This window comes from Balaenoptera acutorostrata, chromosome 4, assembly GCF_949987535.1.
Source record: "Balaenoptera acutorostrata chromosome 4, mBalAcu1.1, whole genome shotgun sequence".
Classification (NCBI taxonomy): Eukaryota; Metazoa; Chordata; class Mammalia; order Artiodactyla; family Balaenopteridae; genus Balaenoptera; species Balaenoptera acutorostrata.
The window spans coordinates 151,806,140-151,821,549 of NC_080067.1; the positions used below are offsets into that span (position 1 = coordinate 151,806,140).

Below are 15,410 nucleotides of genomic sequence, written 5' to 3' on the forward strand. Positions count from 1 at the left end.
AGGCAAAGGCAGGGGTGTTTTGAGTTGACTATTTTTCTCATTTATTTCTCAGGCCCCGCAGTTCACTTAGCTCACAACGTTGTGCCCGAGTTTAGACTATTTACAGCAAAGGGTGTGTGGTTGCCAGTGTGGTTGCCCAGGGGTGGGGAGGGTGAAGGACGGCTCTGTCTTCCTGCATTGCTGCACCGCGCAGGGTGAGTGGGAGGGCTGCTTCCGGTTTGGGGTGGACTCAGGCTTTTCCGTCTTCCTCCCCCTCTCTCCCTACCCTTCACTGTCCCGTGTATCATGTGCCGTGTTCCTCCGGGAAGCACCCACAGGGCTGGGCACCTTCAGGAGGGGTCCAGACGCTCCCCTCCAGCCTCCCGTGGCTCTGCCAGGGTCCCTAACATCTCCCTGACTGTCTCCTTTTTTGAGTGAAAGCAGAGATGAAGATGGACCCACCTCATGAATTGTTGTTGTAAAGGTTAAATGACTTATATGCCACTCTCATCAGGGATATAATTGAGACACATTCAATGACATGAAAGCGCATTCACAGTGCAATGTTGATTGAAAAAAGGGTGAAGTATGATCCCATTTCTTAAAAATTATGCATATGTGTGTGTGTGTATACATATATAACAGAAAGAATGCTTTTTTCAGCTGGCTTTTCTATATTCTAAATTTTCTATGATAAAATGCTGTTTTACTTTTCTGTTAAGAAAAATAAATCGGTAAGTTGTTTTTAAGAGAAAACTTCATTGCAGCATTGTGCAAAATAATTATCAATTGGAAACTACCTGAATTTTCAGCAATAGAGTAATAATGGTATGTTAATGGGATATTATGATTGCTACATTAAAATGTTAATTATTAGTTTCTTAAATTTTACATTGCTTAGTATTTTTATTTTATTTTAGGCAAACTTTGGAGTCGGAGTTTAAAACTAGCTTACACTCTACTTAATAAACTGACTAATAAGAATGAACCACTACTTAAACCCGGAGACAGAGTAAGTAACCAAATGCACCTTTGTTGGAGTGAGTGAGGATGGAGACTAGAAATCTGTTTCAGTGACATCAGTGTTCTCTCAGCTGTTCAGACTTACAGCTTTAATCGAAGGGCTTTAAGTCAGCAATGAAAAAATATTAAATGTGGAAAAAGTTTGTGTTGATGTAGATAAAATGATCGTTCCTTTTAGTCTCCCTCATTGCCCATTTCCTGATTCTTAAACCTCTTTTCTCTTTGACTTCATATGTGTTGGTTTTAATAAAAATATTAATGTCAGATATTAATCAGTGCTACATTTCCAAGCTTAAGTTTTGTGAAGAAACGTTGACCTTACTTTGAAATTCTGTGTGTTTTATATTCATCTCCTTCCCTCTTCCATGGGGCCAGAACAGAACTCAGAGGAGGCTTGGGGCTTAGTTCCTCGTCCTGCACTGCCCAACATGGTTGGCAATAGCCACAGGGAGCCGTTTAAATTAACCCAAATTAAATGAAATTAGAGTTTTAGTTCCTTAGTTGCACAAACCCCATTTCCAGGGTTCAGTCCCCGCGTGTGGCTGACAGCTACCATGTGTGATAGCGCGGAGAGAGAACGACTCCACCACTGCGGGAAGTTCTGCTACGCAGCACTGCCCTAGGCAAACTGAGCCAGGCTTGAGGAACCCCGGCGTAGCGGGAGGTCCAGCATGGTGGAAGCCAGCATGCTTAGCAGTGAAATCCCCAGTGAGAAGGGTTGCCTGAGGTCGGGTCACCCAGCAGGGAAGCTGTAGGTTGACAGGGTGGTGTGGGGTCTCAGGCTGCTCTCGAGCCCTCAGTCTTTAATGTGGACCAGTAGCCAAGGACATTTGTGGACGACGAAACTTCAACGTGAAAGAGCACAACCAGAGCGCAATGAATGGGGAAAAAAGAAAAGGGGAAGGGGGGTGGGGGGGAGGGAGGAAGAGGAAACAACCAACTTGGAGGAGAGCTAGGTACAGAAAACAGGTTTTTAAAAAAAAAAATTAGTCTTAATATCCCTGGAGATCTGAGGTGAAGATATTGCTCCATAAATCAACAAGAAGATGCGAGTGGGGGAGACCAAGAGATGGAAAGTAGGAAGGAAAAACGGTGCAGATTAGACTTGATCAAGAAGGCCGACATCTGACTAATAGGACTTCCAGAAAGAGAAGGGGGAACGGAGAGTGGAAAGTTTTTAATGCTAATGATGACGCAAGACTATGCCCCGGAGCCGGGGGTGAAGGACCGGCGGGCGGTGCGGGGACCCCCACCGAGGCGCCTACCCCAGCGCTGCGTAGGGCAGGGTGCAGGAACCTCGCGGCCTCCCGGGGAAAGCGGGCTGTGCACAGAGGCCCGCAACCCCAGGGGGGCTCGGTTTCTCAGCGTGGCACTGGGGGAGACAGCTGTGCTTCGGAAGCCCAGAGGGAGTGCGGTCTTCCTGGGTAGTCGACAGGTGTGAGGGTGGGGCACGATTCTCAGACAGGCAGGACTCAGAAGCCTGGGCTCTTTCTCGCGAAGCTCACAGAGGGAGTGCTCCCGCAAACGAGTGCGCGGTCCAAACAGGAGAGCCACCAGCGCGGCCCAGCGTCCGCGCGCTGCGGGCCAGGAGCAGCCAGGCAGGGCCAGCAGGACGAGGCCCCAGGTGGGCAGGCTGGTCAGCAGCTGGTGAAACCCGGGAGCTTACCTGACTGGTTGGTTATTTAGGAATACTATTGACAGGTTTGACACACCCAGCGGGGCATTTCCGAGCAAGCTGGCCGGTGCACACAGAGGAAGGGAAGCCGGTGAAAGAGGCAGTGGCTGTCACCACCAGAAAGAAGGGGCGAGCTTGGCTGTAGAAACGTAAACAGTACGGGGATGATTCCTCATGATACCTGGCGCTTTAGAACAAACCTGTCGGAACCCCTGACTTATGTTGTGCTTTAAAATGATTCTAAGAATCACTAATTTCTTTCTCTTGAAGAAAGTTCTTGCAAGGACAAGGACTTCCAGATACTTCATTGACTTGCAAGTGAATCCACGTAATTGGGTTAATTATAAAGGATTGATGAGATCACAGTTAGCGATTTAGTGATTGGAAATGAATGGCAAGTTCATCCTCCTGTGATAATATACTTTATAAAAGTGAACAAACACAACTCTTTATAACAGATTCTCTAAGGATAGGTATGTTCTACCAGACATCCAGTCTCAAGGCTAAAGGTCACAGTTCTTAATCGTGGGACAAACGCTATTAACACCAACTTTCAAAGGAGATCTTTACCGTTTTCAACAAACTTATTAGAAACTTGATTTCCAGACCTCAAGTACAGAATTTTGATACAGATACAGCTTAAATTTTGTCTTACGAAGTACAGGGTTATTAGCTATCCAAGGCCCGACCCTCAAAGGCCCTGTGTTGTCAGTCCCCTCAAATACTGTTCTGACTTATCATGTACGTTTCGAGCACACTATTATTACAATATTTGGGACTTAGAAAAACCTCATCCCATAAATAGCTTTTAATTTAACCAGCTATTATAAGAAGTGGAAATTGGGATGATGGGAGAAGAGAAAGGTGGGGAATGAAGAGGGCTCAGTGTTTGTCTGCAGTAACAGGAAATGAAACACATGTCCAAATACCTTCACACATAAGACACAGCAGTGTGAGCATAGTATCTAAAAAGATGAGAGCAGTTGGCAAAAAGAGGATATAAAACACGTTAGAAGTGGCTGCCTTGGGGAGTGGGGAAGGGTGATATGGGTGTTGCTTTTCGTTAGTACTTTTTGTCATTTTAATTCTGTGTTTTAAAACTTTTTTGATAAAAATAAAAATGTAAGGTAAATGTAATAGAATATGTAATTTAAACAGTGGCAGCATGATGACCAGGTGGGAGCAGGGAGTGGGCCCCCGTGGAGGCTCCGAGAGGGCAGCTGTGGGGGTCTTGCTGAGTTCTGTGCCCACCACCCTCCCCTGTTAACGTTTCGGTCTTGAGCGAAGGTCTGTCCAAGTAAAACGTTGGTGTCAGGATTTTTTCTTTTGGAAGATCTTTTGATAGACTTTGATTCCTGGTTCCCTCTTCATGTCCAGGTGTTTTTCACCTGGGCTACTTGATGGTGGGTGATGGTCCATCGCGTCCTTCCCTGGGTCGCTGCTGCCCAGATGGTCAGAGTGGACGGAGCTGGACCTAGACCCCGCGGGCAGACCCAGCTGCGCTTGCCTTTAGCCCCAGGAGTTTAACATTATTTTGTCGCATGCAGGGTAAAGACCATAACCTGAAGACTGTGTATTAGAAGTTACATGGCTGCAGACTCTTAAGGACCAAGGGTTAGCACTCAAAGTAACGTTTTCTGTCTCAGCAGCGGGCATTCAGATGACTGCATTATTCACCAGTGGATTTCACGGTTTTCCTTTGTACTCTCGTAGGTGGCGCTGGTGTTTCCTAATAGCGACCCCGTCATGTTCACTGTTGCGTTCTATGGGTGCCTCCTGGCAGAGCTGGTTCCTGTCCCCATCGAAGTGCCACTGACAAGAAAGGTAGCAAGCGCGGTGCGGCCAGGTTCCCGGTCCCTGAGGCTTCATCCTGACGTCCACGTGTCCATTCGCAGGCCTTAGTCTCCTCACTCCAGGTGCCGTCTGGAGTCGGAGGACAGGCGGGCGGGGCTCAGAGAGATTAGAGCAGCTTCGTCCCCAGACGCTCCTTTTATGTATCTCGCTGGTGACAAGGGCACTGGAACAGCTGTTGGGGGGGCCAGTATGTCACTTGTTTGAATTTCCCAACAGAAACTAACATTTTTTTCCTCCAATGCATAGAAGTTGGGATTTGATGAGGGTTTGTTAAATCATTTCTCAAAATGGTGTGTTTATTGATAATAACTTGCATTTCTTGGGGATAAGTAAATCATTACAGAGATGTCTTGTAGCTCACTTCTAAGTGATAGTTTTAAACATATGGCATCTCTTGCATTTCTGTTCACTTCCATAACAGCGAGCAGCTTTCATTGCTGAAATGAATGACTCTGGCCGGGGCAGGGGGTGGGTTGCTGGTGTTCTAGGGAGCTGTGACATTTTAGGTATAAATACCAGTAATCTGATTATTGAAAAATAGATCATTTTAGGAGTCGACTCAGCATGTATTTTAGAAAATCCTAGTGTTCTGTGGTATCCCAGTGTTCAGGCAGTTGTTCACATGAGCATTATCTGCAAGAAATACTCAAGAATCCCAAAGGTAAAGCTTGTGAATAAAAGCAATATATCCCAAAGGAGAACATATGGTGAACAGATATTTGAATACCGGGATTCTTAGGGTAAAACTAGAGTTTGTAAAATTTATAAGAAGAAAATGATAGAACTCTACTGAAGGACGTATTCTGTGTGGAAATAATTAAGATTGCTAAAGGTCAGGCCTGCCCACATTAATCTCTAAATTTCAAACACAAATCAAGTGTAAATTTCAATGCTGTTATTTTTGGAGTTTATTAAAATGGTATTAAATGTCATTTGCAAGAAAAAAGTTTGAGAAATTAGCCCATTACCCAGAACTTTATATGTCATGGCAGAAAATATATCTTTCAGATTTAAAAACAATTGTATTTTCTTTGGATGAAAACATAGTATATACCTATAGTATATACCTATACAGGGCTGAATTGTCCTAATTTTCCAAGGGCTGAGAAAAAGAGTTCTGCTCTGTGTGAGCTGAGCGCCTCTGCCTTCCCTGTTTCCGCAGGACGCTGGCAGCCAGCAGGTCGGGTTTCTGCTGGGCAGCTGTGGCGTCGCCCTGGCCCTGACCACGGACGCCTGTCAGAAAGGCCTGCCCAAGGCCCAGACCGGAGAGGTGGCGGCCTTCAAAGGTGGGCCTGGGGGCGGGCAGCGGGTGGCCCGGTTCTCTGCTAACCCGGGCCCTCGGGCGTCCTTTCCTGTCAGCGACCGTTACGGAGACGGAAGGGCCCCCAGGGAAAGCGAGGCTGTGTTCTAGGCCTTGGGGAGTCTCGCTCCTCGCCTGGGTCAGGGTCTGGACCTGTGCGTCCCGCCTGGGGGCCACTGGCCGTCAGACGTGAGTTCATAACGGTTCAGTGAGGCGAGGCTCCTCGGCTCTCGGCAGCTCGGGCTGCGTGGTGGGCGGCAGAGGTGCCGTTGCGGGGAGCAGAGACCCCTGACCCTCGCCTCTGCCGGATCCCTGTCTGCGCCCTCACAGGCTGGCCCCCCCTCACCTGGCTGGTGATCGACGGGAAGCACCTGACTAAGCCCCCCAAGGACTGGCACCCATCGGCACAGGACGCGGGGGCCGGGACCGCCTACATTGAGGTAGCGACCTCGCCTGGCGAGGCTGAAACAGACCCCCGTGTTCAGGGCTTGTTCCCCGAGTGTAGCTGCTGCTGCTTAGATCACAGGCGACAGCTTCTGTGCTTTGCCTCCGCCCCAGAAAGATGAGGTGTCCTGTTGGGAACTCACCCAGACCCTCCCCTGGGGACCAGCCTGCGTGCCCTGTTGCCCTCAGTACCTGCCCCGGGTGACCCGACTTCAGCTGAGGGCGTCACCTCGAGGGCCTGGGCGTGAAGTGCGCTCCAGTTGAACCGATGGTTGGTGAAGGGGGACGGCCTCCAGAGACATCGCCTAACGAGCTTGTGCTTTTGAAATCTTTCAGTATAAAACCAGCAAAGAAGGCAGCACCGTGGGGGTGGCGGTGTCCCACGCATCCCTGCTGGCACAGTGCCAGGCTCTGACCCAGGCATGCGGCTACTCGGAAGGTGAGGGTGGGGCGGCTCTCCGGCCGGGCACAAGGCACCTGGACGCTGTCCCGCGTAGCGTCTGCTGTTTAATCCAGGTCGTGCGGCTCGCTTGCTCGGGGCCTCTGCTCTCCTGGACGGGTGGAGTGTGGACACTGGCGTTACAGAGCGTGAAACCCACTCACTACCCATTGGTCTGTGCCCAGTGGGCTGGTTCAAGCTGTGCCGTAGCTGAGGGGCAGCGCATTTTGTGTTTTCTTATCGGGACACACTTTTTCTTACTGTTTTCTGTGGCTGGCTTTGGCTTAAGCTGTCACGCACTCGGATGTACCAGTGGAATCTTTGTGGTCAGGGCTTGTCTCTTGGCAATATACAGGCAGCTCCCCCCTTTACTGTGAACTATCAGCTATGCAACATAGAGAACTTTACTTCTTTCCACTAAAATACTGGAATTGAACAAAACTAGGAAGTAAATTGAGTGGTATGTGTAAAATCTGAAATATCAGTGTTTAGAAGCAAGGGCTAGCTGAGCGCACCGGGCAAGACCTCGGTGGACATTTGGAAAAGGATTTTAGGTGTGTTCAAGGGCCTACGTAATTTTTAAAAAAATCTATCAAATCAGGTCCCCTGGTTTTCTTTTTCTTCAGATCCAGTGTTAACCGTATATGTATCACCTATAATTTGGGCTCTTTAGCCAACAAGGGAACGTGTGTACAGTATTCTTAACAGAATGCAGCAGCATTTCCTGGTACACAAACCAAACTTCCTGTTCACTGTTGGGTGTTCCTTCTATGGGTGCACCTGGCAGCCCCAGTCTCTGTCCTCTGCCCGAGCTCTGAGCCTCAGGGCTGTGCTGGGAAGTGGCCCTGGGACCCCAGCTACCCCTGCGCCCTACAGCACGCTTGGCACAGCCTCTGGGAGAGAGAGTGGGCAGGAGGGAAGGAACAGCTCTGAAGGGAAGTGACACGGGGAGCCTGTGACGTTTCCCGGGGCTGCAGGATGACGTGAGAAGTGGGGGTGTGCGGACATAGGGTTGAGAGGTGAGAGACCCGCCACCGTCCTTCATCTCCACGTCCAAGCCTGCCGCCTCTGGAGTGTACGCTGCCCCCTGTGTTTACAGATGAGTGATCAGCAGATTCTCCGTTTTAATCCACAGTTGTATGACCTTCTGCTTTTATGTTTTTCCAGTAATTTGAATAACCAAGTAACTTGATAACCAAGATTATTGATTGATTGGTGCATGGCATTTGGGAGCGCTGTGTATCTTTCCTAAAACTCTTATATGTTGATGGTGTAATCATCTCAGGGTTTCTCTGAAAATGCACATGACATGAGGAGGGTCACTCGGTGGTTTAACCATCTTTGTCCTCTTTCAGCTGAAACATTAACAAATGTCCTGGATTTCAAAAGGGATGCCGGCCTGTGGCATGGAGTGTTAACAGTGAGTGCTGTACCTAAACGACCTGACTGTTAGAGGGAGGGTTGCTAACGTTTCACGTCCGTGGGTGACACCAAGCCCTGTTAAAGCTCATGGAGTAACCCTTAGTCGTGTTGGTGTGAACCGTGTCTCTGCACTGAGCTGTCCTGTGAGCAGAGCTCTGATGCTCTCTGTGCCTTTCCTGGCGGGGTCTGTGCCCAGCCCCGACCGCTCGTCTCTTTGCAGAGTGTCATGAACAGGATGCACGTGGTCAGCATCCCGTACGCGCTGATGAAGGCCAACCCACTCTCCTGGATTCAGAAAGTGTGTGCGTATAAAGGTAACGGGAGTAGCACCATCTCTCGATTCATCCTTCATTCGAGAAGTCTCTTTGATTTCATCTTTGGCGATTAAGAAAAAATAAAGCAGCATGCAGAACCGCAGGCGTGTGTGGGCCGGGGCCAGGCTCCCCTACGCCGTGGTGGGTCTGAGTCGCCGGCGCTGGGGAGCTGGGGGGTCGTGGAGGACAGCTCTTTTCTGCAAGGGCCGTAGACTCCTAACTTTATTCTCTCACAGAAATGCTCCTAATTCTTAGTTCTTGAGGTGGCTTTGATTTGAAGTTAGGGCTCTTCAAGCCACCAGTAGCAAAGCTGTTTACTCGTAGCGGCTTATGACCCAGAGTGAGGGGGCTGCCCGTGGGGCCCCGCCCGCCCTGCTGTCCACCTGTGGTCAGTCGGTGCTTCCCCAGCACGGCCACACCTGCGTGGTCTGAGCGTCCCTCTGGCTCTGCTTCGGTAGAGCTCGGGGGCACCGTTAGTCCCCGCTGAGGGGGACTCGGGTTTTCCTCGCACTGACTGGTCCCGGGTGGCCGTGTGCTTGTCCACTGCACTGGTGATGGTGCCGGTTAGCGATGTGACGTGGGCCGTGCTCTGCAGCGTGCTGGGCGCTGCCTCTGTTTACCCTGTCTAACGGAGGAGAACCAAAGTCCGGTGGGGCGTTTGGCGGGTGCCTCTGCCGGTGAGAGCAGGGCCGGGAATGAGGCCCAGCCCGTCTGTTCACATCGGGGGCCGCCCTGCAGCCCCACGTCCCCGGGGCCCCCAGCACAGGGCAGGCCCAGCCTCGCGGCCGTGGGAGGGGCAGGTGTGGGGAGAACAGAGAGGCTCCAAGAGAGAATGAGTTGCGAACGAGCGAGTCGATCTCTAGGTAGGCCGGGTGGCAGGGAGCATGCGGCCTGCTCTGTGTGCTCGCGCCCCTGACACAGGCGCGCCCTCGCCCCTCCGCAGCCCGGGCCGCGCTGGTGAAGTCCCGCGACATGCACTGGTCGCTCTTGGCTCAGCGAGGTCAGAGGGGCGTCAGCCTCAGCTCCCTGCGCCTGCTGATCGTGGCCGACGGCGCGAACCCGTGTGAGTACCGCCCGCCCCGCCCCCGCCGGCCCGGCCGCCCCGCGTCCTCCCGGGCTCTGTGCCCCTGTCTCTGCTCGGGGCCCGAGAGGAGCTGCTGGTTGTGCAGGGCCTGCCCGGGGTGTCCTGGGGAGCCTTGGTTGACCTTTGGTGGGGTTTCCAGGCAGCACAGAACTGGGGGGGAGGGCGGTGGTGGGAGTTTTCTCACTGCTTTAACACCTGTGTGTCACTGTTCGTGCACTGAATCCGCCCTGGACCAGAGGCTGCCTTTCATCTAATCCCCTGTCCAGCTGTGGCCCCGACACTCGGGAGGGAACCCTACCTTCTAGCACCCCAAAGCCTCTCCTTCCCTCCACCGACCCCAAACCCCGAGGGCCCCGCCGTCCTGCCTCCAAAGCACCAGGAGCTGCCGGCTTCTCTGAGCCTCCACTGCGGTGCACCCGTCGAGCCACCAGGAGCCCCTCCCCGGGCTGCTGCCCCGCAGACCCCAGATCCCGCCACTCCGAGGGCCCGTCTCTTCCCTGTAGCTCCGAGCCCTCTGGACGGTCTTGTGTGTCCTCTGCTGGACACGAGGACCCATGACCAGGTCCCCTCCTTCCCTGCAGCCTCGCTGTGCAGAGGGTGCAGGTCGTGGTGCAGCCCCGGGGCCCCAGTGGGTGCAGGGCTGTGCTGACTCAGGCCCTGAGCGGGCAGCACCCAGCCTCCTAGGAGCTGAGTTTTCGTGGCCCGGTGACGCTGGAGAGAAGCAGGGACAGAGAGCTAGGCTGCGCCCGCAGGAGAGGCACGGCAGGGCCGCTTGGCAGAGGCTGCAGTTCCGAGGCACGCCCAGGAGAGGGCGCGCACGTGGCCGGGGCCTCATGCGGTGGAAGGTTCGGCTGCGGGCGGCTCCGTTAGTGCCCTGGGTCACCTCCCCCTTGGCAGAGCTGCCAGGAGGCGGGTGAGGCCGTGGGTTAGACCTCAGAGACAATGCGGGGCTGAGAGTTGGCTTCTTGTTTGCTGGCGATTTGAGAACGCGCCCTGTTTTTCATGGAAAGGGCCCCACCCGCTTCCCATGAGACTTTGTGAGGTGAAGGGGTGCAGCCTCCAGGCCCGGCGCCGGGCGTCCCCCACGCCGGGTGCCCGTCGGCCTTGCGCTCAGCTCTTGCGTCCACTCTGTCTCACGCAGGGTCCATCTCCTCCTGTGACGCGTTCCTCAACGTCTTCCAAGCCAGAGGGCTGAGGCCGGAGGTGCTCTGTCCCTGTGCCAGTTCTCCGGAGGCACTCACGGTGGCCATCCGCAGGTAGACCATCCTGTAGACGCCTAGTTCTTCCTCGTTCAGCCGAATTACCTGTGGTAGCAAATTTGGTTGATCTGTTCCTGAGCAGGAGAAATTGAGAGCAGTGCCCGGCCCTGGGCCCGTTTCCCAGGTGTGTTGGTGTTGTAATGGGGCAGCCCCAGGTGCCACGTCCAACAGCCTGTGTTGGCTGCACGTCCCACACTGGCCTGGTTTGTGGCGCAAGTTCAATAGCGGCTCCCTGGGTCGCGATCTCTGGATTCTTGTAGCACGCGGGCTGGTTTTCCCGAGCGCTCCTCAGATCAGGAAGGCCTTGTGTCCCGCAGTAAACACTGCAGCCAGGACTCGCCCCTGTTCCAGGAAAGGGTGGCCGGCGGCCAGTGCCTGTCAGCTGTGGACGGGGGTCTGTGCCTGCGGGACCCTTGACCTCCCAGTGATGCCCCCTGGCCCCACCGCCCCCAGGCCGCGTCCTCTCTGGGCTCATCCGTGTCGCTCCCCAGGCCCCCGCAGGTGTGCCCCTCGGCTCACCTTTCTGCCCTGAGCGCCATCCTCGGGTAGAGGGCAGCACGCTCGCAGCTGAGGGTGACTTAGTGTTAATTTTCCACCCTCAACTCAGATTAGCCTCAGCTGTGGTCTTGTGTTATGTCCGTGTATTTATAAATAGTAGTGTAAGTGATGGTGAAATTTTAGTAATAATTAGCGTTAAAAACAACATCGTTATTCTTCACAGACCATACGGTGTTCTTCGTTCCTTTGTTCTATGGTGGTTTCTTGTGCTCAGCAGAGTAGCGTTTTCCCGCTGGAGGAGACATGACGTTTGTCTCTCAGCGTCCTGGTTCCTGCTGCTGCGAAGCTAATCAGGCCCGAACTTGGCATCGCAAACAGCAGCAGTCACTTAACTCCCTCTCCTGCTTTCCGCGGTCAGGAGTCAAGAAGGGCTGCTCGGGGCAGTTCTGCCAGCCGTTCGAGGGTCTCGGGCTGGGGAGTGGCCGGCCCTTCGTTCTTCCTGCCTGCGGCCCCGGGCTCCTTGCCCTGGTTTTGGTGCCCGCAGACTTGCTCCCAGGAAGCGGTCACCCTGCTCACCTGCTGCTCGAGGCTCCGGGGGACGTCCCAGGACGGCCTGGTGGAAACGTCCTCGCGGCCCACCGGGCCCCCCTGCGGAGGAGTGCATGGCGGGGGGCGTCGCGCAGACCTGTGGGGACACGCGCTGCCCCCCGAGGCCCTGCAGCCAGCACAGATGGGCACCTGGCTGCTCATCGTCCTGCCGGCAGGGGGCCGTGGTCCCACGCCCACGGGCTCTGTCCCCGCGTCAGTGAATCCGCTTTGTTTCCAGGCCGCCTGACCTGGGGGGCCCTCCTCCCAGAAGAGCTGTGCTGTCGATGAGCGGCCTCAGTCACGGGGTGATCAGACTGGACGCGGAAGAGAAGCTCTCGGTCCTGGCGGTTCAGGACGTCGGTCAGGCGATGCCTGGAGGTGAGGTTGCAGCTGGGGATGGTCTTGTCCTGCGGCCGGGTGGCAGCAAGGGCTCTGGAGCACGCGAGCACCGGAGGGCTTCAGATGATCCCCCGTGTGAATTGGGATTTTAATTTGTAACGTATTTTTTGTTTTTGGCCTCCCTTTGTATCACGTTAAAGTTGTGCTAAGGTACGGGGTGTGTCTATGGCCTGTGAACCGGACTCTGGTCCCCCACCGTTGGGGAAGTAGTGCCAGAGCTCGGGCTCTGGGTGCTCGCCGCGCGCCAGGCAGTCGTCACGCCTCCCCCGAGGCCAGGCGCCAGCCTCAGGCCCCTGGACGTGTGCAGGTAGCCCGGTGATGCGACTGTCTCTACGTCCTGACAAGGGCCTGCTAGGGGGGCAGTGTGGCCCTGAAGGTTCCCGGGGTCCCCGTGCTTCCAGAAAGGCCCCGGGCCTGGATGATGCGTGCGTCGCGGGGTGTCTGTGCCGCCGTGGCAGCCAGCCAGCGCAGGAAGGTGACGGCGCTGTGCCCTGCAGCTCCCCCGCAGGCGCGAGCACACGCGGGACCCCGTGCAGGGTCATGGGGGAGAGTTAAGAGCAGAGCCTGGCCCGGGAGGCCCTGTGGCATTGTGAGTTGGGGAGCGCCCCTCACCGCGGTGACCCCGCGGCTGCTCCAGCTTCCCCCCTCCCCGTGCCAGCCCCTCTGGGCTCCGGGCAGCTGGCTAAGCCACCTGGTCACCTCCAGAGAGCGGCCCCATCTCTGCGTCCGTCGCCCCGTCCGCTGCTCCCCGGGGTACAGGGCCTGCATGGGCCAGGCGTGAGCCGCCCACGCTCGGGGGCCGGCTGGGAACCAGCGGGAGGGCCACGGGCCGCGGTCTGGGCCTGTGCGTGTGCCAGAGGTCGGACACGTAGAACAAGGCTGGACGTTTGAGTTTGTTTCTAGTTCCACTTTTTTAGAAGCGTGAGTTGTGTTTTTTCCTGGCCTAAGTCTACCAGAAGTAAGGACTCATCGGTTCTGTAGAGGCAGGAACTCCAGCATAAACGTTTTATGAGGGGTAAAGAGCAGAGTCTTTCTGATTTTCAGTTGTTATGTGGCGAGCACAGGAATTCTTTAGAACATGGCGAAATATTGTAATAGGTGATTCTTTTGATTGAAAGTATAAGGACTTTCATAGTGGGGCTCGTTTTATTCTTAAACTTGGACCAGATTCTGTGTGTGTGCCCACGCTCCCTCAGGCACGTGTGTGCTCCCTCGGGTGTGTGTGTGTGTGTGTGTGTGTGTGTGGTGTGTGTGCACGTGCTCCCTCAGGGGTGTGTGTGTGTGTGTGGTGTGTGTGCACGTGCTCCCTCAGGGGTGTGTGTGTGTGTGTGGTGTGTGTGCACGTGCTCCCTCAGGTGTGTGTGTGTGGTGTGTGTGCACGTGCTCCCTCAGGTGTGTGTGTGTGGTGTGTGCACGTGCTCCCTCAGGGGTGTGTGTGTGTGTGGTGTGTGCACGTGCTCCCTCGGTGTGTGTGTGTGTGTGTGTGCACCTGCTCTCTCAGGTGTGTGTGTGTGTGGTGTGTGTGCACGTGCTCCCTCAGGTGTGTGTGCACACGCTCCCTCGGGTGTGTGTGTGTCTGTGGCCGGGACTGTTGCAGGTCTGACTGAGTCAGTGAGGACCTGGGGGGTCTTGTTTTCGGCAGATGCACAGCCTTCTCTGTGTCAGCCCCAGGCTTGTGTTACCACGGCACGCAGGGGCTGTCCCTTTTGGTCTGGTTGTGCTGTGGGCGGGGTCCCTGTTGGTTTAGAACGCAGGCGAGCGCGCGGATCTGGGGGGAAACGCACGCGCAGCAGCGCCAGCCTCCGCTGCCTGCCCTCCTGAGGCTCTGGGCCACAGGCGGCCGTGTGGGCGGGCGTGCTGCTTGGTGAAGACAGAAGGGGGTCACGGGGCCGCGGGAGCGGCCCACGCTCGGGTGGGGTCGGCAGGCCTGGCGTGGGAGCCGCCCGAGAGGCCAAGGTGCGAGCGGATGACACCTCCCATCTCCCGCGGGTTCAGGAGGGCGGGGCCGGGGGCGCGACAGAGCCCGCGTGACTGGGAGCGTTTCTGTCACCTTCACGTACCGCGTGTGGAACACGCAGGCTTGTGGCCAGCGGGGTGTGAGTGTCCACCCTGCAGAGGCCAAGCCCGCGGGTCTCTGGGCACGACCCATCTCGGTGTCCTCTTAGTTCGTGCCCTTGAGGGTTGTTTTCTCTCTTTAGCTAACGTGTGTGTTGTGAAGGTGGAGGGGATCCCTTATCTCTGTAAAACCGATGAAGTCGGAGAAATCTGCGTCAACTCCAGCGCGACGGCGACAGCGTATTATGGGCTGCTCGGGATCACAAAGAACATCTTTGAGGTCCGCGCCTGGTTCCTACCTTTGTGCTGAAGTCGAGTCCACAGCTGCGGAGGGGTGGGAGGGGACAGTGCGTAGGGCTGGCTCTGGCAGACCAGCCGTACGCGGGCGCCTCGTGCCCCTGACGGATCCAGGTTGGCCCAGGGAAACCGGCCTCTGGGCTGGAGCCGTAGGGTCGTCAGGAGAGCCCAGCGAGTGCCCCCCAGCCCCCAGGCCGGGACGGGACAGGCCGGGAGGGGGAGCACGGGCCGTGGAGGCCAGGAGCCTGATGGAGGTCTCACCAGATGGCAGGGACTTTGGCCCTGGTGGGAGCCCCTTCCCCTCCAGGGAGACGCGGTGATGCCCATCTGAGGAGGCATGCCCGGCGTGGGCAGCGCATGCCGGGCCCTCTCTCCCCCCCGCCTGCCGCTCGCTTGACCCCTGTGGACCACGCCTGACCTTGTCCTCTCCACTCTGTGCAGACTGTCCCAGTCACGGCAGGGGGTGCGCCCATCTCCGACAGACCTTTCACCAGGACGGGACTGCTGGGCTTCATCGGGCCTGTGAGTATGTCCCGCTGGCAGACCTGGGCCTGCAGATGGGCTCAGAGCTGGGGAGGGGTGCTGCTCTGCATCCCCTGTGCACAGGACCCCCACCCCCGACAGAGTCCCGGCCTCCAGAACGTCACTGGGGCCGAGCTGGGGAGCCCTGTCTATAACGCAGGAGCATCAAGTCCTTAACAGACTTCACCCTCAGCTGCATTCCCATCTCTGACCTTTCCGGTGCTGACGCCTGCCCTGGGTGCCCCCTCGCACCCCCCC

At 55.6% G+C, this 15,410-nt stretch overlaps 1 protein-coding gene across 12 annotated transcripts in view; it reads left to right on the forward strand.

Annotated features, from left to right (window-relative positions):
- The window catches only part of DIP2A (disco interacting protein 2 homolog A), a 91,760-nt gene that overhangs the window by 46,294 nt on the left and 30,056 nt on the right, over positions 1 to 15,410 (forward strand). For all 12 annotated transcript variants that reach the window (XR_009008080.1, XR_009008081.1, XR_009008082.1 and 9 more), the window contains 12 exons: positions 900 to 991; positions 4,391 to 4,501; positions 5,694 to 5,817; positions 6,162 to 6,271; positions 6,612 to 6,714; positions 8,070 to 8,134; positions 8,357 to 8,450; positions 9,394 to 9,513; positions 10,676 to 10,790; positions 12,118 to 12,257; positions 14,477 to 14,613; positions 15,072 to 15,152. Coding sequence is in view for 9 of the 12 variants with exons in the window: in XM_057544881.1 (XP_057400864.1) it covers positions 900 to 991; positions 4,391 to 4,501; positions 5,694 to 5,817; positions 6,162 to 6,271; positions 6,612 to 6,714; positions 8,070 to 8,134; positions 8,357 to 8,450; positions 9,394 to 9,513; positions 10,676 to 10,790; positions 12,118 to 12,257; positions 14,477 to 14,613; positions 15,072 to 15,152 (1,292 nt within the window). In the remaining 3 variants the exon portion in view is untranslated. The remainder of the gene's footprint in view (positions 1 to 899; positions 992 to 4,390; positions 4,502 to 5,693; positions 5,818 to 6,161; positions 6,272 to 6,611; positions 6,715 to 8,069; positions 8,135 to 8,356; positions 8,451 to 9,393; positions 9,514 to 10,675; positions 10,791 to 12,117; positions 12,258 to 14,476; positions 14,614 to 15,071; positions 15,153 to 15,410) is intronic.